At 38.7% G+C, this 26818-nt stretch overlaps 1 protein-coding gene across 1 annotated transcript; it reads right to left on the reverse strand.

Annotated features, from left to right (window-relative positions):
- Positions 1-1782: 1782 nt before the first annotated feature.
- LOC125227327 (transmembrane 9 superfamily member 2) lies at positions 1783-26818 on the reverse strand. The gene is made up of 10 exons (XM_048131615.1): positions 26497-26818; positions 25856-26248; positions 23292-23447; positions 21330-21665; positions 18955-19047; positions 6538-6743; positions 6140-6299; positions 5486-5647; positions 4380-4530; positions 1783-2901 (listed from the first exon to the last, which is right to left on the reverse strand). Exons 1-10 carry the CDS (start codon positions 26626-26628, stop codon positions 2711-2713), a joined length of 1980 nt encoding a protein of 659 aa, XP_047987572.1. The 5' UTR covers positions 26629-26818; the 3' UTR covers positions 1783-2710.

A 26818-nucleotide genomic window follows, 5' to 3' on the forward strand; every position in this document is an offset into this window, starting at 1 on the left:
AACTTTTATAGAAAATCTAAATATGTACATCTAGGAGACTGGTTGAGTACAGCAATGCGATACCTCGAACTTAGTTTTATTTTATAAAAAAAAGAAAAAGTTTTACTCACTGGCGAACATACATCTGCAAAAGTAGACTTATGAATGGAGTTAATGCATCAAGTGGATATGCACTTTTACAGCACACTGTACCTCCACGTATAGTGAGTTAAATTGCAGTTACTTTTGAGCCATTTGACGACACATCCTTCTTTTAAACAGTATCGTTTATCGAGGTCTCCGTAACTTCGAATTATTGATAATGATGCATTGACAAACCTTGGTCTCTAAATACATGCAAGACTAGTATAGTAAATAGTAACATAGTATGTATAGCGTATTTTTTAGTTTTATTCTGATAGAAAACATACCAACAATTTTGTAACCATCGACATTTATAAAATAACATACTGGTTAGTATCAAACTACTGATAGTACTAATGTAACATCGACAAATAAGACGTTTTTACAAATTTAAATTTTAAGTCAAGCAGTCTAAGGGCCGGTTGCACCAAACCGTCTGTCTCCGTTAAAGCGCTCGTTAAATTTTATTGTATGGAAAAATCCATAGACGTTTGCTGCGTGACGATGATGTGTCTGTCAAATGTGGTTGATGCAACTGGCCCTAAGTCGTTCTAGGTACGGATAACTGGTATCACAAGTACTTATACCTTATACCTACTCTAATGTACGAACAATCGTTTGAACCTCAACATACTGTAATTTTTGACATTTTGCAGTATGACTAATAGCACAGAATATATAAAAGTACAAGTACAGAAGGCTCACTGTCAACAACCTGTCAACGGGCTGCATACGACATTGAGTTCTATTGCGCAGCGATAAGGTCGTCAAACTTTATGTATGAAACGCCGGAATGTATGAAAGTAACGCGGAGTGAGCCGCCCCTGCTAATAGGATATAATTTAAAATTTTTTGCCCTTGTTTTCTACATAACATGTGCAATAATTGTACAAGTAGAAGATAAAATTTAAAGGAAGTAATACATTTTTTTTAATTTAACTAAATATGAAATCGGTACATTCTGTAAAATCTCAATTAACAATATCTTTATTGCCCATCAACCTTTTATCATCCTTGAATAAAGTCAAATAATAAAATTGATAAAAGTGCCACCTGTGGATAAAGCAGTCACTCGGGTGCAAATTTATTTTACTTCTCGTAACTATAGATTCCTTTCACAAATTTCTGTAAGAAATTTTCATCCCTAATATAGTTAATCCGAAATTTCTGTAAGAAATAAATTAGTCAAATCAGCAAACCGAATGTACATTCATATCCACTCAATTTCGAGATCTAACAGAAAATACTTCATCATTAGAAAACTTTAACCCTTAAATGCATGACCTCGACAAATATTTACTCAAATTTGAATTTTGACATGCTGTCAATAGAGTCAAAAATGCATGATGCATTGAGGGTTTACTGGTGAAACCCGATAAAATTGCAAACGGGACTTAATCGCATATTTACTATGTTTTAAACACTAACCTCCGACGTTTCAAGGACGGCATTGTCCCCGTGGTCTCGGAGCAGACTGGCTGAAGTTGACATCAACATCTTCTAGCTGTACGAGTTTTTCGAACTACCCGCACCTGGTCCTGACTACCCACTTGAACAGTTTGTGCACTAGGGATGTCACCTTGTCGACACACAACACTCACGATATTCGGTTTTTCAATCCGCGATATTTGTTTCTTCTTGCATTTACTAATGACCGGGTTCCATGTGGATGAGATATTAAAACCTTCGTCTCGATTGAAATTTTTATACTTCTTAATTTCAATGGCTTCACGTATTTTTCTACTATAATACCCACGATCGTTTGCAATTTTAAATATGTGTAAAAATCGTGAAAGTTTGAATCAGTGAAACCCGATAAGTTGAGCAAACTGGTTTTTGAAATTCGAACTATGTGCAATTTCCACAATGTTGTTATTTCAAGGACAAATTATCTCGATTTATCGGGTTTCACCAGTAAACCCTCGTTACATCAATCACTATGCATTAAAGGGTTAAGTTCACTTTGCATATTCCTTTTGAATGTACGTTACATTTCTTACATTCGTTAATGTGTACTCTCTGTTATCAGATATAAGTATCTGCAGTAAAAACGCCTCAATCGACGCCAAAGATATGTATACTTTATCTTTCACAAGCGTAAAAGAGTAAACGTATCTTCGAAGACGACTGTAAACCAATGTGAGCGTACTTTCATTAAGTTTTTATTTTCAAATTTCATTATAATTGCTCAACATATTTTGGTCGAACATACATAAATCCAACTATTGTGGCATATTTCATCAAGTGACAGTGACATTGACATTTCACACTGACAATTCTGTGCCTATTTCTGGGTCGATAAATAACAATTCGGCGAAGCGTCAATAATTGTCACTGTGGTGAAACAGGCCACTGATGTGCTGTGGGAAAGTTTCGTAAATAGAAAAATATCGGACACTTCATAACTGTACGGAGATCGAAAAGACCCGTCCCCAAAATGAAAGTTTTCTTAACGTCCTACGAAAATTTCCAAAAACATTTCCATCGTAAACATTTTCGCAACCAGCGCATCCATAAATCCAGCTATACATTGATTAATAAAAAATCCTCAGACGACGCTTATCTGTCGGAGCATACCGCAGTCCACCTAATCTACCTTAACCACACTGTATATCTTCCTGACGAACCAGAAGCAGGCCATGAAGCCTATGGTGCCCGTCAGCAGGAAGAACAGGAACACCATGATGAACGTGTAGCCGAAGTAGAGGAAGGTGGACGCGGCGTCTTCTATGTTTAGTTTCGTGACGAAGTAGTGGCAGCAGTAGACGAAGAGGTAGCCTGAAAAAAATGATACACGTTAGTTTAAGGGAATTTTCAGAATTTGGGACCCCCCAATTAGCGTAAGTCGTTAACAAAAATTAACTCACTGTCAGTTTTGTGACGACAATTAAGCATGAAATTTCAATAAAAATATTGTTTTTGTGTTAATTACATACACTTTAAGCGATAATCTACATTCAGAATGTGAAAAAAGTAAATTTTTAGACAGATTTTATGCTTAATTTGTCGTTACAAAACTGACAGCGAGTTTGTTTTTGTTAACAACTTACGCTAATTGGGGGGACCCAAATTCTGAAAATGACCTTAAAATAAACATATGTACTTACATAAAGTAGTAACCGTAAATCTGAGCGGATACTTTTTAGTGCATGGTATAACTGGTAATAACGTGGTATTGAACTGAAAGGACAGCCGGAGATACCAAATTTTATTATCGATAAATATGTCCGTTCTTATTCCTTCCCACAGAACACCCCACTAGAAGCCTAATGCAAGCGATATTGTTCGAGACGCAAATCATCAATCCTTGCGGGGTGAGGCGGGAGCGCACGGTGCTGCCATTGGTAGTTTCAAATAATGGCGCGCCTTTACGCTTAGCCGCAGGGATGGGAATGGGACATGTCTATTATAGGTAGACAATGGTACCGGTACCAGTACTGTGGTGAATTTGTTTTGCAACAAATTATAATATTAAAGCAGTTTTTCTAACTTATTTATATTTCTTTAGTTATAAAGTATTATTTCTACAAGTAATGGTAAAAAATGCGCAAGTTAGGCGTTTTTGCAAGCTTTTATTTAACTTGCAATGTTAGTATATTCGGGTGAAATCTTGCGACTTTTAAAGCAGATATTTTTAACCGATTGAGCTGAAATTTTGCACACATAATTGTGTAAACCACGTGACGATGCAATATTATGGTATCATGGAGCTGGTCTGCTGATGGACCAGAAACGTGGCCATACATTAAATTTCATATCTGATTATGATGTTGACCTCAATTCCAATAAGGCCTAGTTACCTAGTGCCTACGCCAAATCTTGGGATTAGTTGCCAAAGCGGACCCCAGGCTCCCATGAGCCGTGGCGAATGCCGATGCCGGGATAACGCAAGGAGGATGATGATTGTGATAGCACCTCAATAAAAATCATTCTACTTAAAAAAAAGCACACACTTTTTTTGCCTGCAAAACACAGTTTCAGTCCTCCAAGGACCCTAAATAATATACCAAAAATACAGCTTTACATCACACTTTGTTTTTTTATTTCTTCTTTTGACCAGTCTATAACTTGACTACCGCAATGTAATTATACGGAACGATGTAATAAGCCTGAAGTAAGGTAGTCGTAGATGCATAAAAAGTGGTGAAGTCTCTCAGGCTAAGATTTGGTGACGTCATAGCAGTTTTATTACTTCTTACATCAAACTTACTATGAGCTGAAGTTATAATTAAGCTTAGTACAGTAATAATACTAACCAGCAGTGGAACCGGATGATAAAAAGGCGCGCCACCACCAGTGGTAGTCCTCGGCGCAGAGATGGAAGTAGCAGAGCAGGATGGTGGTCTCCGAGCATGTGATCACCAGGATCACGAACACGAGGAACAGGAAACCGAACATGTAGTACATCTGAAAACATTTGGGTAAAGTTATTTGTGTGTTAGTCACACAATGGGGCTCGTAAGAGATAGTCACACAGCAAAAGGGAGTGTACAAGTTTCTAATGGGGTGGCAACGCGCATGTGACACTCTTTGAGTTGCAGGCGTCCATAGTTTACGGTGACCGCTTTCCATCAGGTGGACCGTATGCCTGTTTGCCACCAGCAAGTATAAAATGTAAAGTTTCTTGACTGTGTCAAAATCGACTGGTGGCAGCTACCGTTGCAGTCCATGGCTTATGACCGCTTTGAATGGAGGCACACCGTATCCTGATCTTCAGCATTGAGGGAACGAGGAAGAAGAAGGACCAGTTGCATCAACCAGATTTAACAGCCAAATCAAAGTGACGCAGCAGAAGTGTATGGGGAATTCCCACACGAAAAATTTTGCGAACGCGAATTCGGTGACAGAAGACGGTTTTTGTGCAACCGAACCTTAGTGCGAGACTTCCTGAAAATAACATCCTACATAACCATGGTATGGTTAGATTCACCACAACTACAAAAACATGAATATTTTATCAGTTTAACAGTTCCTCGAATAAAATACGTCTAGGGAATTCGAACCACAATATATAGTAAGGTCAATACGGGTAAGTGTGTCATAAGGAGAAGTGTGTCTGGTCTTCACATTTAACCTTTTTACTCGTTGTCACTTTTGCCACTTGCTACTCACAATTAGTGGTAAACGTATGAACTATCGATAAACAGTGATTATTGGTAAATATAAACTGCAATAACACTTCCCCTTATGACACACTTACCCGTATTGAAAAGTACTATGACAAAAAAGAGGCGGATACGTGCTGTACAAAAAAAAAATCGTCAGTAAAAATGTAAAAGATGACTAAAAACTCAGCATTTATCATATACGGAAAAGAGGTTAACACAAGACATGACACCACAGAAATACGTTGTTTAAATACCTGGCTAGACCACAGAGAGTTGAGAATGAAGAATAGCTGGATGAAAATGCAGCCGAACGGTAGTACACCGCCCATGACGACGCCGGGGACTGCTTGCGTGTAGAGGGACTGTTCTGGGATCTGTCGCGGGATCTGATTCGTTCGCACGGGGTGGTCCAAAATCTGTGAAAAATGTGTTCAGGATTAGAAATAGCATCTCAAGTGTGACATTCACATTCAGAACAAATCGGCGAATAGTTTTAACGTTTATCAATCGGCCATCTTACTGACGTGGTATTCCGACCTTATGTCAATCATCATCCTCCTTGCGTTATCCCGGCGTTTGCCGCGGCTCATGGGAGCCTGGAGTCTGCTATGACAACTAATCCCAAGATTTGGCGTAGACACTAGTTTTACGAAAGTGACTGCCTTAGTGCCTTCTGACCTTCCAACCCAAAGGGTAACTAGGCCTTATTGTCCGGTTTCCTCACGATGTTTTCCTTCACCTAAAAGCGACTGGCAAATATCAAATGACATTTCGCACATAAGTTCCGAAAAACTCACTGGTACGAGCCGGGGTTCGAACCCGCGACCTCCGGATTGAAAGTCGCACGCTCCTACCGCTAGGCCACCAGCGCTTTTTACCTTATGTCAATACATTATCAAATGTCTCACCCTCTTCCTAAAGCCGAAGTAAGCTCCGATGAAAGTCAGCGGCACAGAGACGCCGAACCACAGCGCCAGCAGTGCCAGTAGGGTCGAGAATGGGATCGCGGCCGATGAGCCCTTGCCCCAGAGGACCAGGTTCATTATGAAGAACAGGGAGAACACCACACTGAAAGATATATTTCTGGTTAATAACAATATGAAGAAGGATTTAAATTACATTGTTTGATTTTATCTCTAAGTCGTGCAAGTGATTTCCAATATTCATGTCATGACTTTATTATAGGTGCAAGTGCAAGGACATAGGGCCACCAGAAACTTACCCAGGGCACACCATGCGCACGCCATCAGGGCGCCACAGTTAGCAGACTATATGAAGCCAAGGTAACGCAGAAATAGTGACTCACCCAGGGCACACCATGGAAGTGAGTAGTATGTTGCTCTTCCACCGCCGTCCGCCGAAGCTCTTGTAGATACGCGCGCTGACGTAACCAGCAGCCGCTCCTAGGAGTACCCAGGCGACCAGAGCGCACGTCATCAGGGCGCCACGGTTGGCGGGTGATAGGAAACCGAGGCACGCGAACGCTAGGGTTACCAGGGTCATGCCGAATACCTGTAAATAGCGAAGTTCAGGGGATTTTGATAATTAAGGGGAAGTCTAAATTTTTTTCGATACTGAGAATGTACAGGTACAGTGAAGGTTATCGCAGTTCATAAAACTGAATAAGATTTCGGACGATAATAAGAGTGCAGTGTTACTAACTCATTTATCGGATGAGTCATACCGGCTTGTTCGGAATCTTGTACATCCAACCAAACTGGAAGAAAAATCTTTTAACGAGCTAGTTGAAGTACTCAGTGGGCATTTCACGCCGAAACGATCGACCTTCGCGGATCGGGCCAAGTTTTTGAGGCAACTAAGTCTGGCTCAGAAAGCAGTCAGGACTGGGCAGCACGGCTGCGGGGCTTAGCCGTCAACTGCGAGTTTGGTACGGAATTGGACGTCCTGCTACGGGATCGTTTTGTACTAGGCTTCAATATCGGTCCAGAACGTGATCGTCTGTTCGAGAGTGATTCGGAGAAGCTGACGCTGTCTAAAGCATTGGAGGTAGCGCAGCGAGGCGGCGTGCGCGAGGCAAGCGCGCACGGTGGTGGTCAAGGACGAGCCGGTATACCGCTCGGATGCTCGCGCGGAGCGTCGCGGCGCCGGTGGTGGCGCGAGTGGTCGCAAGAATGACGGCGCCGGGCCGCGGTGTTCAGTATGCGGGATGAAAAACCACGACGCGGCTAAGTGCAGATTTCGAAACTACAAGTGCCAAAACTGCGGTCAAAAGGGACATCTAAAAAAGTTTGTGGTAATGAATCGTCGAAAATCCATAGTATCGGTGCTGAGTTATTAGAAGCTAACGAATGTGAGAACTGTAAAGAGTGTCAAATGTTTCAAATGAGGTACGTAAATTATGTAAATTATAAGCCTTTTAAAGTGTCTGTCAATGTGGGCGATTTAGAATTGTCAATGGAACTAGATACGGGGTCTGGTTGTTCCGTGGTATCAGAAGATTTTTATCGTGCAAAGTTTTTTAAATATAAATTATGTAAGAATGATTTAAAAATGTGTTTTTATACGGGGCACCAGATTTCACCGTTAGGGTTTTTTATTGCTCGTGTAACCTTTGAGAACAAAACCGAATGGATACGTTTCTATGTCGTGACCAATGGTGGCCCGCCGCTTTTGGGTCGCGATTTTATGTCAAAATTCGATCTATATGTAACATCGAAGCACCATAACTTGAATCATTTTAATGATGTCGCAAGCGAAGTGCAAAGTCTTTTAAATATGTATCCAGACATTTGGGAAGACAAGTTAGGCTGTTTTAATAAATTCGAAGTGGAATTAAATTTAAAAGACGATACAAAACCCAAGTTTTTTAAACCTCGATCGGTGCCCTTTGCCTTAAAGGACAGAGTAAGCGCAGAATTAGACAGGTTGGTCGCGTTAGGTATTTTGAAACCAGTAAACTACTCAGAATATGCCACTCCGATAGTACCAGTTTTAAAAGAAAATGGTAAATTGAAGATTGCAGGTGATTTTTCATGCACGCTAAATAAAGATTTGAAAATTGATAAATATCCCTTGCCCAGAATCGAAGAGGTTTTTTCAAAGTTAGGAGGAGGTCTACAATATACTAAAATCGATTTGAGCAATGCATATAATCAATTCAAATTAACAGAAGCATCTCAAAAATTGACTACAATTAATACTCATCGCGGATTGTTTTCATATACTCGTCTTGTATATGGTCTCGCAAATGCGCCTGCAATTTTTCAAAGAGCCATGGAAACGTTACTGTCCGGTCTGGAGGGGGTAAGTGTATGGTTAGATGATGTTTGTATAACAGGACCTACCAAAGAGATTCATTTAGCAAGGTTACGGGAAGTCTTAAAACGCTTACATGATTCAGGATTACGTCTGCAGAAGGAAAAATGTGAATTTTTCCAAGATCATGTTACCTATCTGGGTTACGTAATTGATAAAAACGGGTTGAGGACGAGTCCTAACAAAGTGGAAGCGATACTTAAGGCTCCCGCACCAAAAAACATATTAGGTATTAAAAGATTTCAGCAGTTCTCGAAAAGTTTGTACAAAAATTAAGGGAAAAGTTAAATTTGTTTTTATTAATTCCTATTTTGTTACCAAGATTTTGTTGATGAATTGAGATTTTATTAAGTTTTATTTCGTCATTAAGGTTCTCTAGTATCTATATTTTCTTAATTATAACAATTATCCTGTATATATCTTACGAAAGTCGAATTATATTACTAAATGTTGGTAACAAAATAGGATCAATTAAAATTTGCTGACGTGGCATTGTACAAAGTTGACGGGAATTGCTGATTTCTCGGCCTAGTTAACTATTATAGGAATTTTATTCCGAACGCTTCGGAAGTGTTAAGCCCCTTAATTGAACTTCTGCGTGACGGCGCAGAATGGAATTGGGGTGCACGCCAGCAAACGGCGTTCAACAAAATAAAGCGCGAGCTCACCAGCGAGCGCGTACTGGCGCACTTTAACCCGGCAGCGCAAGTATCGCTTTCAGTGGATGCTGGTCCGGCCGGCCTTGGCGCAGTATTGTCTCATGTTGATAGCCAAGGTCACGAGCGCCCTATCGCATATGCCTCCCGCACGTTATCAGTAAGTGAACGAAATTATAGCCAAATTCAAAAAGAGGCCACGGCGTTGATTTTCGGTATAAAACATTTCCATCAATACTTATATGGCAGGCAAATTCCGTTCATATTAAGAGCGCTATGACAAAAAAAGGCGATATATTGTAAAATGCACAATATTTATCGACAAAATTGTACACTTTACTCATACTAAAAGACAGTGAAAGTACTTGTTTCAGTTAGAACATCTTATTAACTGTCGGTTAAATAAAAAACATATGAAAAAAAAAGCTTTTTCAATTAGCAATGATTGTTTTTCTGATGCTCGTTTAGGAAAAACCGCGTGAAGCACAGAATTCGGAGCTCTTATTATGTACAATTTGATAAGATCACTCTCATAAATGAGGTAAATTTAAGTTCCAAATATCTTGTACTTAAGGCCCATTAAACAATATTTATCATTTAATCCTTTGAAATTGAGAAATTGAAAGTAAAACGAACTCAATTTTGTCTTGAAAATACATCGAAACAAGTGATCATTTCTCCGAAAATCTACATGTTATCGAAGTTATTTTAGTATATAAATAATCTGCACAATGTGCTTAAACTGCTGTTATCCATTTGTCGTTATAATATTTTATCATGATTATTTGCCAATTTTTTGAAAACTAGCCTTCCTGTCGCTATTTTACCGGCGACGGACGCCTGCGATTTCAGTGCCGCGCCGGAGCTCGAGCAGGTAAGACGTATGTCACTTTGGTCTCCGAGTTTTCATCGCAAACGTCGAGAATATTTATTGTTGTGTGGGTCGGACGCCTTGTTTCTACACGGGCTATCCTCGCATTGTGTGTGTGTAAACAGCGACCAACGAATTTGATCCTAGATCCGTAAATATTTGCTTTTGTAATACTTTGTTATGTTTGAATGTTAAAGTATTACAACGTTGTGATGATAAAAATGTGAAAATTACAATACGGTCAAGATGATAAGACACATCAAGATGGTACTCGGGATCTGATGATGGAGCCAGAAGGTGGTCACCAGTACCAGTGAACCATGTAAGTAAACGACTTCGTGTTTAGGCTCGTTGGGTTCGTCTCAACAAGACCTTTGACAAGAGGTGGTACTCAGGGTCTGATGATGGAGCCAGATGGTGGTCACCAGTACCAATGAACCATATAACTAAACCCAGAGATGGGGAAATCGTAATCGATTCCGGATTACACGATTACTTGATTTTACTTTGTAATCTGACACTACTGGGTGTCAGATTACTTGTAATGTAATCAAGTGAAACGGTAAATTACCATTACATGTAAAGGAATCACTAATCATCTATACAATCATTACTATTACCAATAATTCGGAATCATAGTCGATTCAAAATAACTGAAATTATTGACTTGATTACTTTCAGATTACGAATATGTAGTACCTCAGATTGCTGACTGTTACTTTGACACAAAAGTCATCATGGGTGTCGTAAAATAGGTTTTAGGGGGTGCTGATTCCAAAATTAATGACCAATGTGGAATCTGACATTGCTGACTGTCACTTTGACACAAAAGTCGTCATGGGTGTCGTAAAATAGGTTTTAGGGGTGCTGATTCCAAAATTAATGACCAATGTGGAATCTGACATTGCTGACTGTCACTTTGACACAAAAGTCGTCATGGGTGTCGTAAAATAGGTTTTAGGAGGTGCTGATTCCAAAATTAATGACCAATGTTCAATCTGACATTGCTGACTGTCACTCTGACACAAAAGTCGTCATGGGTGTCGTAATATAGGTTTTAGGGGGTGCTGATTCCAAAATTAATGACCAATTTGGAATCTGACATTGCTGACTGTCACTTTGACACAAAAGTCGTCATGGGTGTCGTAAAATAGGTTTTAGGGGTGCTGATTCCAAAATTTATGACCAATGTGGAATCTGACATTGCTGACTGTCACTTTGTCACAAAAGTCGTCATGGGTGTCGTAAAATAGGTTTTAGGGGGTGCTGATTCCAAAATTAATGACCAATGTTCAATCTGACATTGCTGACTGTCACTCTGACACAAAAGTCGTCATGGGTGTCGTAAAATAGGTTTTAGGGGGTGCTGATTCCAAAATTAATGACCAATGTTCAATCTGACATTGCTGACTGTCACTTTGACACAAAAGTCGTCATGGGTGTCGTAAAATAGGTTTTAGGGGGTGCTGATTCCAATTTTAGTGACCAATTTGGAATCTGACATTGCTGACTGTCACTTTGACACAAAAGTCGTCATGGGTGTCGTCAAATAGGTATCCGGAGGTGTTTGAAAACTAATGACCAATTTGGAATCTGACACTGTTGACTGTCACTTTGACACAAAAGTGATCATGGGTGTCTTCAAATAGGTTTTCATGGGTACTGATCTCAATATTAATGATCAATTTGGAATCTGACATTGCTGACTGTCACTTTGACATAAAAGTCGTTATGGGTGTCGTCAAATAGGTTTCCAGGGGTACTGTGCAATGTCAGGTTCCAAATCGGTCATTACTTTTTAAATCATTTCATTAATTTTGGAATCAGTACCCCTAAAAACTATTTGACTACACCCATGATTCCTTTTGTGTCAAAATGACAATTAGCACTGTGAGATTCCAAAATAGTCGTTAATTTTGGAATCAGCACCCCCGGAAACCTTTTTGACGACACCCATGACGACTTTTGTGTCAAAGTGACAGTCAGCAATGTCAAGATTCCAAATCGGTCATTAATTTTCAAATCAGCACCTCCGGAAACCTATTTGACGACACCCATGATGACTTTTGTGTGAAAGTGACAGTCAGCAATGTTAGATTCCACATTGGTCATTATTTTTGGAATCAGCACCCCCTAAAACCTATTTTACGACACCCATGATGACTTTTGTGTCAAAGTGGCAGTCAGCAATGTTAGATTCCACATTGGTCATTAATTTTGGAATCAGCACCCCCGCAAACCTATTTGACGACACCCATGACGACTTTTGTGTCAAAGTGACAGTCAGCAATGTCAGATTCCACATTGGTCATTAATTTTGGAATCAGCACCCCTAAAACCAATTTTACGACACCCATGACGACTTTTGTGTCAAAGTGACAGTCAGCAATGTCAGATTCCACATTGTTCATTAATTTTGGAATCAGCACCCCCGCAAACCTATTTGACGACACCCATGACGACTTTTGTGTCAAAGTGACAGTCAGCAATGTCAGATTCCACATTGGTCATTAATTTTGGAATCAGCACCCCCTAAAACCGATTTTACGACACCCATGACGACTTTTGTGTCAAAGTGACAGTCAGCAATGTCAGATTCCACATTGTTCATTAATTTTGGAATCAGCACCCCCGCAAACCTATTTGACGACACCCATGACGACTTTTGTGTCAAAGTGACAGTCAGCAATGTCAGATTCCACATTGGTCATTAATTTTGGAATCAGCACCCCCTAAAACCTATTTTACGACACCCATGACGAATTTTGTGTCAAAGTGACAGTCAGCAATGTCAGATTCCAAATCGGTCATTAATTTTTAAATCAGCACACCCGAAAACCTATACTCGTGGTATATGCACTTGAAATGTGAAAGTGAAAATGCTAGAATGACATGTAAACCACGAAGTTGTATAGTCATATTGTTCATTGGTATTGGTGACCACCATCTGGCTCCATCATCAGACCCTGAGCACCACCTTGAAGTAATTAGAATTGTATTTGTCTTATTTTATCATCATATTAATATATACTTTACTCTAATACTTATCATATAACAAAAGCAAATATTTGGGATGGGATCTACTTTTATAATTATTACTTTAATTTTTTTTTAAATAAATTTTAACATAATTGATATTATTTCGCGCTATATTCTCGTATTTTCGTACAAAATAATGTTTATTAGAAACCAAAAGTTTATATCGAGATAGTAGATTGTGGTTGTTATCAAAATTCCATAGAAAGGATCAAGATTGTTTTGTCCATTATTGTAGTGCGAGCGAGTGATAAGACGTGCTAGAAAGGGTCGGCATATTGGGCTCGCGCGGCGGGTAAAATACCTAATTTCGCCCGACGCCGAAATGTTATAACGCTCTTAAAGACCGACCACAGGCCATTAGTATCAATATTTGGTAAAAAAAATGGAATTTCGGTCACGGCCGCATTACGTTTGCAGCGATATGCACTTATATTGTCAGCCTATAACTATACAGTCCAATATATAAGTGGGAAAAATAATCAGGTAGCAGATTATTTTTCTCGCTCGCCCTTGCAAGCACAAAACGATACCGATACCGAGCGGGAGCAAGACGGAAATAAGTTTTTTCTGTTCCTAGATACTGATGTAAAACCGGTTACGTTCGAGCAGATAAGGCAAGCAACAGCCGTGGATAAAGTGTTAAAAACGGTAATTCAATATATGAATCACGGGTGGCCTAGGAAAATTACGTGTAGGTCTATTTTACCATATTTCCAATGTAAGACTGATTTAGAGGTAATAGACGAATGCTTATTCCGTCGAGCAGATAAGGCAAGCAACAGCCAACCAATTGGAATCCTAGGCCACTCTACAACCGTGTCAAAATGACGAGCAGTAAGAGATTTCTTACAATCTGATTTATAACGTCACTATGACATAGTTCTACAGTGGTCTAGGGTTCCAATTGGTTGACTGTACAGTGAGAAAAGTGCAAAAGTACATGGCGAATTTACCAATGAATTCATTCATAATTTCTCCATTCAATTTAGCAACTCACTGTGCACTCACAAATAAAGAGACAAGCCATAATTTAGTCGCCGGAAAGTCAAAACTTGACCAAATTCCATTTTGATGTCTCAAAATAAAGGTTCTAAATTCTATGGTAAGATCTTTTTATAGGCGTTTATGGGTAACACTTAACTATAGCATAGGTAACTCTTTGAAGTTAACATCAAAGAGCAATAAAATCACTGTGGTCTAATCGCATCTACAACATTGATAAGACATTGGGGCGTTGTTGGTCTATCTGTTATCGCCGCTGCAATTACAATTACAAACTGTATCTATGTGTATCAACCAAAGAGGATCGAGTATTATAGAGAGTTACTGTCAAAGTAAAATGTGTAATCACAGTGCATCTAGACTGCCATCTCTCGACACAGGCTTAAAACTTTTGAACCTCAGTTTTGCCAATCTGGCCCATATTCTAAGCTTGATATGTTTTAAAATGTCAAATATTAATATTAGCGCCATCTAGCTGAGCGTTCCCCAAATGTGTAACGCCATCTAGTCCACCATACCTTTTTCTCTAGGGCTTTGAGATACGTTTTTTTCTTAGACTTTATCCGTCTATACGGAGTTACATATTATGTCTTTGGTATCAACATATGGGCCTAATTACGAGGAGTTCGAACTCGTATACGATTTTAGTTACATCGCGGACTCAATAGGCTACTTGACCCTTTTTTATAGTCTGTCTTATATGATTAAGTATTGTCCAATTAACGTCCCCCCCCTCTAACTTTTGAAATAAATAAACAAAAAGAACTAAATAAACTATACTTTTTCACTCCTACGGAACCCTACACTGAGCGTGGCCCGACACGCTCTTGGCCAATTTTTATAGTCTGTCTTAAATTTTAAAATATTACGATATTTTATTATGACTTAAAAACAGCAAAAAATATTTTTAAACTATATTTTACTCCCTTAAATTTTGGCTTGGATTGATTACATGAGACTATATTAGCCATTCAAGCTATTCATTCCTATTAATCATAACAAACGCAAGAGATATACATACTGGTATTGTCTTTCAGCCATCGCCCGTCTGAATATATATGTTGTGTTTAATAAAGATGACTGAAAGAAAATACTAGTACCTCTGTATATCTTATGCGTTTGTTGTGACTAATAGGATTTAATAGTTTCAATGGCTAACATAGTTCATGTAATCAATCCAAGCCAAAATTTAAGGAGTTTTTGGAAAAATAAATAAAATATCAAATGTCATTCTGAATTATACCCACTTTGCCTACTTTAATAGTGACAATATTGTGCCAAATTCGATATGAGTCTAGTAGCCTATAGTCCAAAACCTCAACAGACACCTTTCAGAACACCGTTCAAATACTGCAATGTACTCAAATTCATATCTCGTAATACAGCGTGTAGATTCCATTTCTACGGGTGAATAATGCATCCAGTTATAGTATTTTGTTAAGTGAATTAAGAGTATTTTTTTTTTTTAATCTGACCAAGCAGCAATGTACGCCGTCCAACTTAATTTTATATGACATAAACGTCATGTCATAATGACGTTTAGGTAGGTACGCTAATTGATGTGGACATAATACATTGCGTGCTGAATTATTTAATGAAAAATCTATTTCTTATCTATTAATAAAAACCGTGTAGTTTAGTTAGCAGTGGCGGCTGGTGAAAATTTCTGCTAGGCAACACTGAGCACAAAGAAACCTACCTTAACATTAGGTACTTTACTAGTAATCAATTTTAGGCAAGCTTAATCGGCTTTAAAAAAAACAAGCTGCTGGTAGTTAAGCTCCTTAGGTCCGATACTAATCGTTATTAAGATATTCGACCGTATGGAATACACACGCTGTATACTCTTATTCTCACACCGTGTTAAAAGGCCCGATGTTAAAGTCAAGCCAAGTTGGCTATTTTGATAGTTCATGCCATGCAAAGTTAATGTCATAAATTCATAGTAGTTTCCCATTTAAAATAACACATTCATTCTGTGCGATCAAATTTGTTACTTATTTTGGTCTGACTTAATGCGTATTTTGACCGTACTATATTTTTTTAAATGACATTACTTTGCTTCCCTTTGATTATAAGTATATGCACACCTTTGAACATATAGGTCGTCATAGCAGGCGTCCATAGATTACGGTGACTGCTTTCCATCAGGCGGGCCGTATACCTGTTTGCCACCGACGTGGTATAAAAAAAAATGCATATCACTTCCTCTCATACAAACCATTATTTCCTGCAGATTATCTTATCAAAACTACAAAAATACCTAATAGCAAACTCAATCAATGTCGCTTAATACGTTCCCTAAACTCATTACAGTGTTGGACCGTTATCGTGGTTCGGCCGCCAATTACCAGTGCGATAAAATCTCGCCCAGCGGACTGGGTCAACCGTATAATGGTTACTAAAACAATTATATATGTATTAAAGACATATGTAACTCCGTATAGACAGATAAAGTCTAAGAAAAACCGGCCAAGAGCGTGTCGGGCCACGCTCAGTGTAGGGTTCCGTAGTTTTCAGTATTTTTCTCAAAAACTACTGAACCTATCAAGTTCAAAACAATTTTCCTAGAAACTCTTTACAAAGTTCTACTTTTGTGATTTTTTTTCATATTTTCTAAACATATGGTTCAAAAGTTAGAGGGGGGACGCACTTTTTTTTCCTTTAGGAGCGATTATTTCCGAAAATATTAATTATTATCAAAAAACGATCTTAGTAAACCCTTATTCATTTTTAAATACCTATCCAACAATATATCACACGTTGGGGTGGAATGAAAAAAAATATCAGCCCCCACTTTACACGTAGGTGGTACCCTAATAAAACATTTTTTATCATTTTTTATTTTTGCACTTTGTTGGCGTGATTGATATACATATTGATACCAAATTTCAGCTTTCTAGTGCTAACGGTTACTGAGATTATCCGCGGACGGACGGACGGACGGACGGACAGACAGACAGAAGGAACCCTAAAACGTACCTCAGTACCATACAGAAAAAAAGGTACGGTGGCCTAGATGGCATTACACCTTTGTGGTACGCTCAGCTAGATGGCGCTAATATTAATATTTGACATTTTAACACATATCAAGCTAAGAACATGGGCCAAATTGTCAAAACTGGGGTTCAAAAGTTTTAAGCTTGTGTCGAGACATGGCAGTCTATGCACTGTGATTACACATTTTACTTCGACAGTAACTCTCTATAATACTCGATCCTCTTTGATATGTATTTACAAATCGGTAATAGTACAGACAGATGATACGTAGCTGTCATTTATAGAAGGATCCTTATGCTTCAAGTGTAAGAGTAATAATTAAAATCCTCCAAACAGCCAAGAAAGGTGAAAGCGCACTTCGGACACTAGCGATCAAATATATGAAAGAGACGCGTTCCCAAACACAGTCTAAGCTCGTGTAGGTGAACGCGATATGACAGATCAACTGGTCGCGTTTTTGACAGGCGGTAACTGTGAGGTAACCGAGAGCGGGTGGGAGGCACTTTCAGCGAGGAGCGGGACTGGCCATATTGTACAATAGTACTCTTTATTATAATGGTGAAAGACTTGAATTAACTTTATGATAGCGAGTACTCTATTGTCGAATACTGGAAATTTATAATTAGTCATTTTTGCGAGATTAAGGTTAGATTAGTGCAGCGGATCTCAAACTTATTTTCCCAAGGAACCCTTTTAGAAAGTAAAACATCTGACGGAACCCTTAAATTAAATATTTTTTTTTATAGCAATCTTTATTTTAATAAGTAATCATGATAGTAAAATCTAATCACTAGATTCTAATGTGAGGTATGAAACTGTTTTTTATTTTTTAACAATTGGTGAATATTTGGTTTTATAGAAGAGAGTTGAAGTTGCATATCAGGTACCCAAAATTCACACGGAGCCCCCAGAGAGGCTTTGCGGAGCCCTAGGGGTCCGCGGAGCACACTTTGAGAATGGCTGGAATATTGGAATAAAAACTCAAAGAAAAAATATATGTCGACTTTGCTTGACTTGACCTTCACCTTTTTGTAATTGAAAACTAAAATGACTAAAGTGCATTAAATTGACACACCAATTTTAAATCTCGTAACCTAGCTATAAGCAACAAAATCGCGAATTTTATAATCCAACTGAGGTGTTTAGTATTAGAATACTAAGTTCTTGGAAGTGCTGCGGGCGTAGCACACTAGTATGATAAACCTTATCGCGTCGGTGCGTTCCTATGGCACTTACAGATAGTGCGAAAAGGACGGCCTGACGTGATAGGCTTTATCACGCGACCGTGCTTGCCTGCCCGGTCAGAGTTGATTGCATAGCGAACATTTGGCCTGGAGAAAACCCACGATAATATTGAGTATAATGACGCTTTATCATCACACGTCATCGCTTATTCCAATTTATAAAAATATACATGTTATCCTCTTGAAAGTTAAACGGTTTTAACGAGAACATTTTCTTATGACAATAATATGACGGGGAAGGTCGGTGTGTGTTAAACTTCTGTGTAATATAATACAAACTCGCCTACACCCGTAAGTCACTAAAATTGTCAACGATATTTCCATGAACACCCATCCTCATTTAACTTCTACAACATTCGTCTACGTTAAGAATTCCAAGTTTCGTCTTCAATGGTTTTAACCCCTGGAGCGCCCGCCCCCCTAAATTACATACAATTTATCTATAGGACGCTCCACGGGTTAATTACTCAAACGCACATCATGGCGTTCTGTCATCTAGCCATCTACAATTTTACATACCAATACTGCATGTAATTTTCTATGAGACCATAAACATTCGCGCCTACTTTTTTAATTTGGTACATTTTCTAGTGACAGAAATGGCTTGTCAGACTTTAGATATTTTTTTTTCTTACCTGTGCCCCGGATCCCAGGAAGACAGCCAGCAGCATGCCTCGTCGCGGCGGCCGGAACACATCTCCGTGCACCAGTTTCCAACCAAACTCTTCCTGTTGAACAGAAATAGCGAATTACGTCATTTATTCACCGATTGAGGGATCTAGCGAAAATTACTAGCCAACAGAAAGTAAAATATTAATTCACGTGACATTGTAGCATCTGTAAGCTCGATACATTTTTTTCTTTTCGTTAAGCGTTTATCGATGTGGTCCATTTTTTTTTTCAAAGTTGTCCAGCCCACTTTTTTTGTAACATGGGTATTTTTTACGCGATTCATACTCAGAATCGCGAGGTCTTTCGATCCTCAAGATTTCCATACTATAATTAATCAAGATAGGAATCGAAAAAAATTTCATCTTGTCTCCACTCTATTAAACTTAGAAAGAGCCCAGCGAGCGGTGCTAAAAGTAGCTACTTCCCGACCTTTTTTATACCCTACAGATCTTCTTTATCAATCATGTCAAGTACTAACTGTTCGTCAATTGTTTATTTTAAGCGCAACATTAAAGCAGCATGGCCGAATATCCTTCAACACAGATTATAATAATTGTAAAAAGGTACAAAATGTATGAAAAAATGGTAACGAAGTGGTAAAAACACCTTGGGACACTTTTTTCTCCTATTAGGATTAAAGAGCTCGCGATTCTGAGTGGAACCACATACAAAAAACCTAAATCAAAAAAAAGTCGGGTGGACAGGCATATAATTAACCGGGCAACTAAAATATTAAACGGGAAGTTATGTCGGGCATACAATAATATAATTTGGCTGTGTTTTAATATTGTGGCGACAAAAAAAATATATGAGCCTCAAATATTAAGCATCATTATTATTGAAAAAACGGCAGCAAATTTCAAGCGACAAAAATATTGCCGAGGAACATTAAACAATACTTTGGCGACTAAAATAATAATTGGCACCTAGTATTGTAAAGCGTAAGATTTTTAATATTTGTAGTCATATAGATGTTAGCACCTAAATAATTATACTTAGCTCATCGTTTAAAGTAGTATTTAAATTGCGGAGGCAACTAAAAAAATTATTGGGAAGTAGGTTTTTTAAAACACATATAAAATCGTTTCTTTATGGAAACGATGATCTCATCGGAAGATCAGCGCTGGAAGTCACCAGCAACACGCTGAGGTGAGGCCATTTCGTGGCACTTCATTCCTTTCTGTCTTGTTGTTATTATGTGTATTTTGTCTTGTCTGTGTTCACGAATAAATGTTTATTCTATTCAAACATCCTATTTGCGACCCGTAAACCACGGGTAGTATTTAAATATCGTCACTACTTTAAAAAAAACTTGTATCTTCGTCTGTCAATGAAAAGAAAATTGTAGTAAGTATGTATGGAATGCATATAGACTTACTGCGTTTTAACTTTGAGGAACAGCGTGAGATACGAGATTTTTTAAAAGTAGTGACGATATCTGACATCTATATTTACCGACAACTTTTTACCGCCTAAATATTATGCAAACAAAAATCTACGGAAGTACTCTTAATTTAGAAGATTATTTTGCTCATGAACATTATGCCAGCATAGGATTCGATATCATAAAATCTGCGGAACGATTTATGCCAAAGCATATTCTGAGTAAGGTTTTCCTGCCAAAAAAATTAAATTTTCAGAGATTCGATAGAGTAAACGTCATGAAAAGTTAAATTAATTGTATAGACGAAGTTGCCAGCACCCCCAAACACCTAATTTCTTACCCATAAGTATAATATTTTGTCGACCGTTATATTTTATAAGAATCCTTTTTTTTATTAAAATGACAGCTCAGGTGATGAGTGCCGATGTATAAATTTTAAATGTACTTTTTATGTTAATTTGCTATATAAATATTTTAAAAGAACTGTATATTTTATATTAATAGACAGCCGTTTTCCTATTAAACTGTATCTCTTAAATTGTTTCCAATATAATAATTCAGTTGCCAAATAAATAGTTGGTACTCGCCTCTGAATAAACCGTAGCCGTAATGACATTAAAATGCTACCTCATATTGAAATATTTTGAGGCCCCATTTTAGTCGCCAAACTATTATTTTTGATACCCATTTCTATGGTTATTTAGTCGCCCGGTTAAATACGTGCGAATAATATAATCACAAATCGGTATAAGCAATAATTTTATAACAAATAATTTTAGATGAGCCAATATGGACCCATAAAGGACATTATGGCCGTTGCTTTTGATGAAAGTATTGTTTACATAAATTTTATTCGTTTTAAAGTGGAACTTTAGACGTAGCAATAAGCCAGGTAAATGCTAGGAAAATTATGACAGGTAAATGTACAAAGTATAAACCAATACAACATCTTACCTGAGCATCCTCTCCACACTCCATCTGGTTATATCTCGCAATATCCTTATGAAGAGTCCTCAACAAAATCATAGCCACCATTCCACTAAGGAACAGTACAATAACCAAGGAGTTCAGTATCGAGAACCACTGAATATTGGTATGTGGCATGGATTCTAGGATGTAATCCCATCGGGATGACCACTTGATCGTGTTGTTGCGGTGGAAGGTGACCCGGTATGAGTATGTGATGGAGAAGGTCTCGTCTCCGGTGAGCATGTTGGGTATCTCCAGCGGTGTCCGGGTGTTGCAGTCTAGCTTATCGGGATTGGCGTGCCGGATGCTGGCCGGTTTGATCTGTGACAGTTGATAATTTTAAAAACAATAATCCTAATACATATACTTCGCACGGATGAAGGTGGCTCCTGCCACATTGACAGTTCATTTTAATATGTTAGCTACGTAAAATGTTTGTTGATATTTTTGACTGTATAGAACATTAATTTGTTTAGAAGCGTAATTAATAAGCGTAATAAAAAAAAAAAAAAAAAGCGTAAAATTTCAGGTAATCAGTCATTTTTTAATACTTGTCACTTGTACAGTGAGCTGGAAAAGTGCATGTCGAATTTATCAATGAATTCATTCATAATTTCTCCATGACCACTTTGCAGCTGCTGGTACCATCGTTGTCAATAATGATATTTAATTCATTATTCCTCCCATTTTTGTGGTGCAGCGACAATTATTAATTAAGATAATAGCTTCCATTTGCGTATACTATAGTAATCATCAAGTATATGTCATTGTTATCATTATCAATGTATTTCATTCATTAGTTCATTAGGTACTAATTATCTGTAGATGGTTTTATCATGATATAGTCTACTGTACTAGTTTTATATGATTCGTCGACGCTACATGTCAGGTAAAGATGTTAATAAGCACAGATAGACCTTTACGCCATTTTACTAGGTTTTCATGAGGGCCAGTATGTTGTCCCAACTGGTGCTTTATTAGTCTTTACGATAGGTAATTTCAAGATGGCGGGCTCTTAGAGCTTGTTTACCTTAGCCGAGATGATCCTGCCGCCATTTTCGCCAAAGCCGACGCCCCAATATGGTACGTTGTCTCGATATCCACGTGGTTGCACCGGAAGTACTCACCAACCAACACCTGATTAGTCACTACAATGGGTAATTTCAAGATGGCGGGCTCCCAGAGCTAGTTTACCTTAGCCGAGATGATCCTGCCGCCATTCTCGCCAAAGCCGACGCCCCACTTCTCTTCAGCCCCGCTATGGTACGTTATCTCGATGTCCAAGTGGTTGATTGCCCCGAGCAGTTCTTTATTGGTAACTACGATGGGTTATTTAAAGATGCTGCATAGTTCAAGGTCACAGAGCTAGTTTACCTTAGCCGAGATGATCCTGCCGCCATTTTCGCCAAAGCCGCCGCCCCACTCCTCCTCGGCCCCGCTGTGGTACATTATCTCAATGTCCACGTGGTAGCACAAGAAGTACTCAAACAACACCTGATTTGTCGCTGCGATAGGTAATTTCAAGATGGCGCTGCATAGTTCAAGGTCCCAGAGCTAGTTTACCTTAGCCGAGATGATCCTGCCGCCATTCTCGCCGAAGCCGACGCCCCACTCCTCCTCGGCCCCGCTGTGGTACGTTATCTCGATGTCCACGTGGTTGAACAGGAAGCACTCACCAACCAACACCTGATTCGTCGCTACGATAGGTAATTTCAAGATGGCGCTGCATAGTTCAAGGTCACAGAGCTAGTTTACCTTAGCCGAGATGATCCTGCCGCCATTCTCGCCGAAGCCGACGCCCCACTCCTCCTCGGCCCCGCTGTGGTACGTTATCTCGATGTCCACGTGGTTGAACAGGAAGCACTCACCAACCAACACCTGATTCGTCGCTACGATAGGTAATTTCAAGATGGCGCTGCATAGTTCAAGGTCACAGAGCTAGTTTACCTTAGCCGAGATGATCCTGCCGCCATTCTCGCCAAAGCCGACGCCCCACTCCTCCTCGGCCCCGCTGTGGTACGTTATCTCGATGTCCACGTGGTTGAACAGGAAGTACGCGCCGACCGGGGCCTGATTTGTCGCTACGATCGGTGTGCATGTGTCCTGGATTCAAGATTATTAAAGTTAAATTGACTTTTCAAGGTTTAATGAGACTGGGAGAATATATTATTCAAAAATTACATTTTGAAATAATAAATATTGACAGAGTTCTAAGTTGTATAATTTCCAACATTCATGAGACTCTTTACATATGTAGAAATAATATGAATGCATACTAATACATTATTAATGGGAACGTTTGTGTGTCTGTTTGTATGTCCGTCTTTCACGGCAAAATGAAGCGACGAACTGACGAAATTTTTAAGTGGAGTTTAGTTGAAGGGATGGAGAGTGACATAGGCTACTTTTTGTCTCTTTCTAACTCCCCGCTTCCCTAAAATGGAGGTAGTATAAAATAATATAAAAGCTAGTATGAAATAATATAGTATGAAATAATATAGTCATTATAGATACCATAACACTAGGCTATAGAAGTATAATTGCTACGTCTATGGCCCATTAAGCATCTAAGTTATGCAATAGAGAGTCCATTGTGATCACAGCAAGTTGTTCATTGTAAGAATGACAACAACACCAACTATTGTTTACTAAGATGCCACAAATTGTCCCTTTCTGCCAAAGTAATCAAAGAAATGTTAGATAACACAAATTTCATTTTCACCAAGCAAGGAAAGATTTGTTACAGATAAATATTTCATTTGTATATCATAGACAGTTTTAGTTTTATCAATCCTGTATCATGTGTGTGTAGTGAATGCCGTGGAAATGAGAGCGTTAAGAAGCATGGCTGGTGTAAAGTTGAGTGATAGGATCAGAAATAGCGTGATAAGAGAGAAGTGTGGAGTGGATGTAGATGTGGTGACAAAGATTGAGATGGGTATGTTAAGGTGGTTTGGGCATGTAGAGAGGATGGATGAGAGGAGAATAATGAAGAAAGTATATGAAAAAGGAGTGGAAAGGTCAGTTGGTAGTGGAAGACCTAGGCGAACTTTTCTTGATCAAATCGAGGAAATATTGCAAAAAGGCCAGGTCAGAAGTACTCGAAACCGACGAGCGTGTATGAGAAACGTTATGAAAGTGTGTGAAGCGAAAGTGGTTTGTCAGGATCGTAGTAAATGGAAATCCGTGATCTCTGCCTACCCCTCTGGGAAACAGGCGTGATTGTATGTATGTATGTATGTATACATGTGCACAGAATAAAACTGTTAGTTGATATGTGCATGAAACCCTACCCTGCACAAATGTGCCATTATCTGGATAAAGGGACCTTATTGTCGATGGCGCTTACGTCGTTATGAGCGATGTTCGTGTACAAATACAACGCCGCGGGAAGTAAGCGCCATCGACAATAAGGTCTCTTTACCCAGATAATGTCACAAATAATTTACTTTTATGGCCTAGGTAATAAGGGTGACAGCATTTCAACATTTTCAACTGAAGCACCAATTTTATTATCTATCTAATGATCTCTCATTTACGACAATGCTCCATATAAAAATTGTCAAAGGGCCTTTATTCCAGAACATATTCCAATAAGAATACATGAGTTTGTAGTGATACAATGTTATACAAAACAGGTAGGTATTGTATTTGCATTCTTCAATATTCCTCAGGATCATTTCCTTAAAACAAAAACATCCCTATCTCAATACAAGTGTCTTATCAGTTCGGTTTGAATATTCTGCATTGTGGCACATATAAGTTTTTTATCTTTATGACACATTTGCCTGTGTGGTGACGGGTTAAGAATTTCACCACCCCCTTTCTTCCCGTGGGTGTCGTAGAAGGCGACTATGGGATATGGGTTAAATTGTGGTGTGGGCGAGAGGCTGGCAACCTGTCACTGCAATGCCACAGTTTCGTTTTCTTTTAACCCCTTATTTGCCAAGAGTGGCCCTGAAGCTTTAGTAGTTTCATGTGCTCTGCCTACCCCTTTATGGGATACAGGCGTGATTGTATGTATGTATGTATGACACATTTCACAAGAAGTATTTACCAAGATATCTTGTTTAAATTTAAATTTCAGGTCACTCGCATATTACCCTAGCAGGCTACCCATGACAAAAAAGCACAGTACAACCTGTGTTAAGTTGAATGGTTTGTTAACTGTTCCAGTTAGAAGACATCCCTCAAAGGGAAAATATCACCTTTGCACTTCACTTCTAATTGTATGTTATTTTATACTTGTTTTTGTACAATAAAGAGTTACTACTACTACTGCCTTATACATCTCTATTATTAATTGAAGTAGTGTTATACTTTAGTTAGAACTTAGAATTAGTATTATCAATTGTAATTTAAATTCAATTTTAAATCTTCTGTATGTGACGTGTACAAGTGCCATGTGGCCTATTTGCTGAATAAATGATTTTGTTTTTTCTTTTTTTTTTTTAATTTACTACAACTCCAGACATTCTTAATGTTAGAAATCTTATTAGAAACAATCTTACCAAATCCCTCCTGACTTGGCAGCCCATAGGGAATCCAGTGCTGCAATAAGTCTTCTCCTTGTCCACCAAGTAGCACCACGTCACCGGCATATTGTCCAGTATCCAGTGATGCTGGTAATACAGCGCCATACCCATCTTCAACAGATTCAGCTTCTTTAACGAATCAGGGTTCGACCCCTTGTAAGTCTTCGTACACACTGTTGCACAGTCAACATTCTCCATAAAGTTCAACTTGTACGGACTTGGCCTAATTCGTTCTCCGAACACAACTTGCCCAAGGTTCTCGACTGGAGATTGAGTTTCATCTGTCGTGCAGAAATCAAAGTGGTGATATTCAAAGGGTATCACTGACTCTTCTGTGTTTAATCTGTTTACGTATAATGGGATTTCATTCTGGAACAAATATACGAAATGTTACTGTTTCATCTAACATTTTACAAAAAGATTTTTGTGTAAATGGTAGTTTGGAATTATAATTATAGATGCTAGGCCACAATTAGTGCCGCTATTTATGCCTTATCAAGAATTTCATAGCAAGAAGTAATAAATCGCAACATGAAATTGTCAATGCGGTGACGGCTTATACGGCCAAAACACCCTGGGCGTATGCACCGAATTTCACATGTATTATATGTACTCACTTTGCAAGTGTTTGCGTTGTCCTCGCCGGTTTTACTGCAGTAATTTACCGGGGCTAAGCCGGGTAAATAAAACGCTTTTCCACATGTCAGAACCGATAATGCGCAAACGAATAGCGAAGCTGTCGTGATCATGATGAGATGTTATTCCTTTACTATCACATCAAAAAACTAGCTAATTTCCAACGACACGAGTTACTACTGTCCACATAATCAATCTTTACGTTTAACACGCAAAATAATTGTAGAAAAGTATTGTTTTCCCTTCTTCCGTAGAATTTTCTGAGATCTTTACACGGCACAGTCTTGGAAAACGTCGGCACAG

Source organism: Leguminivora glycinivorella, chromosome 6, assembly GCF_023078275.1.
Source record: "Leguminivora glycinivorella isolate SPB_JAAS2020 chromosome 6, LegGlyc_1.1, whole genome shotgun sequence".
Taxonomy (NCBI): Eukaryota; Metazoa; Arthropoda; class Insecta; order Lepidoptera; family Tortricidae; genus Leguminivora; species Leguminivora glycinivorella.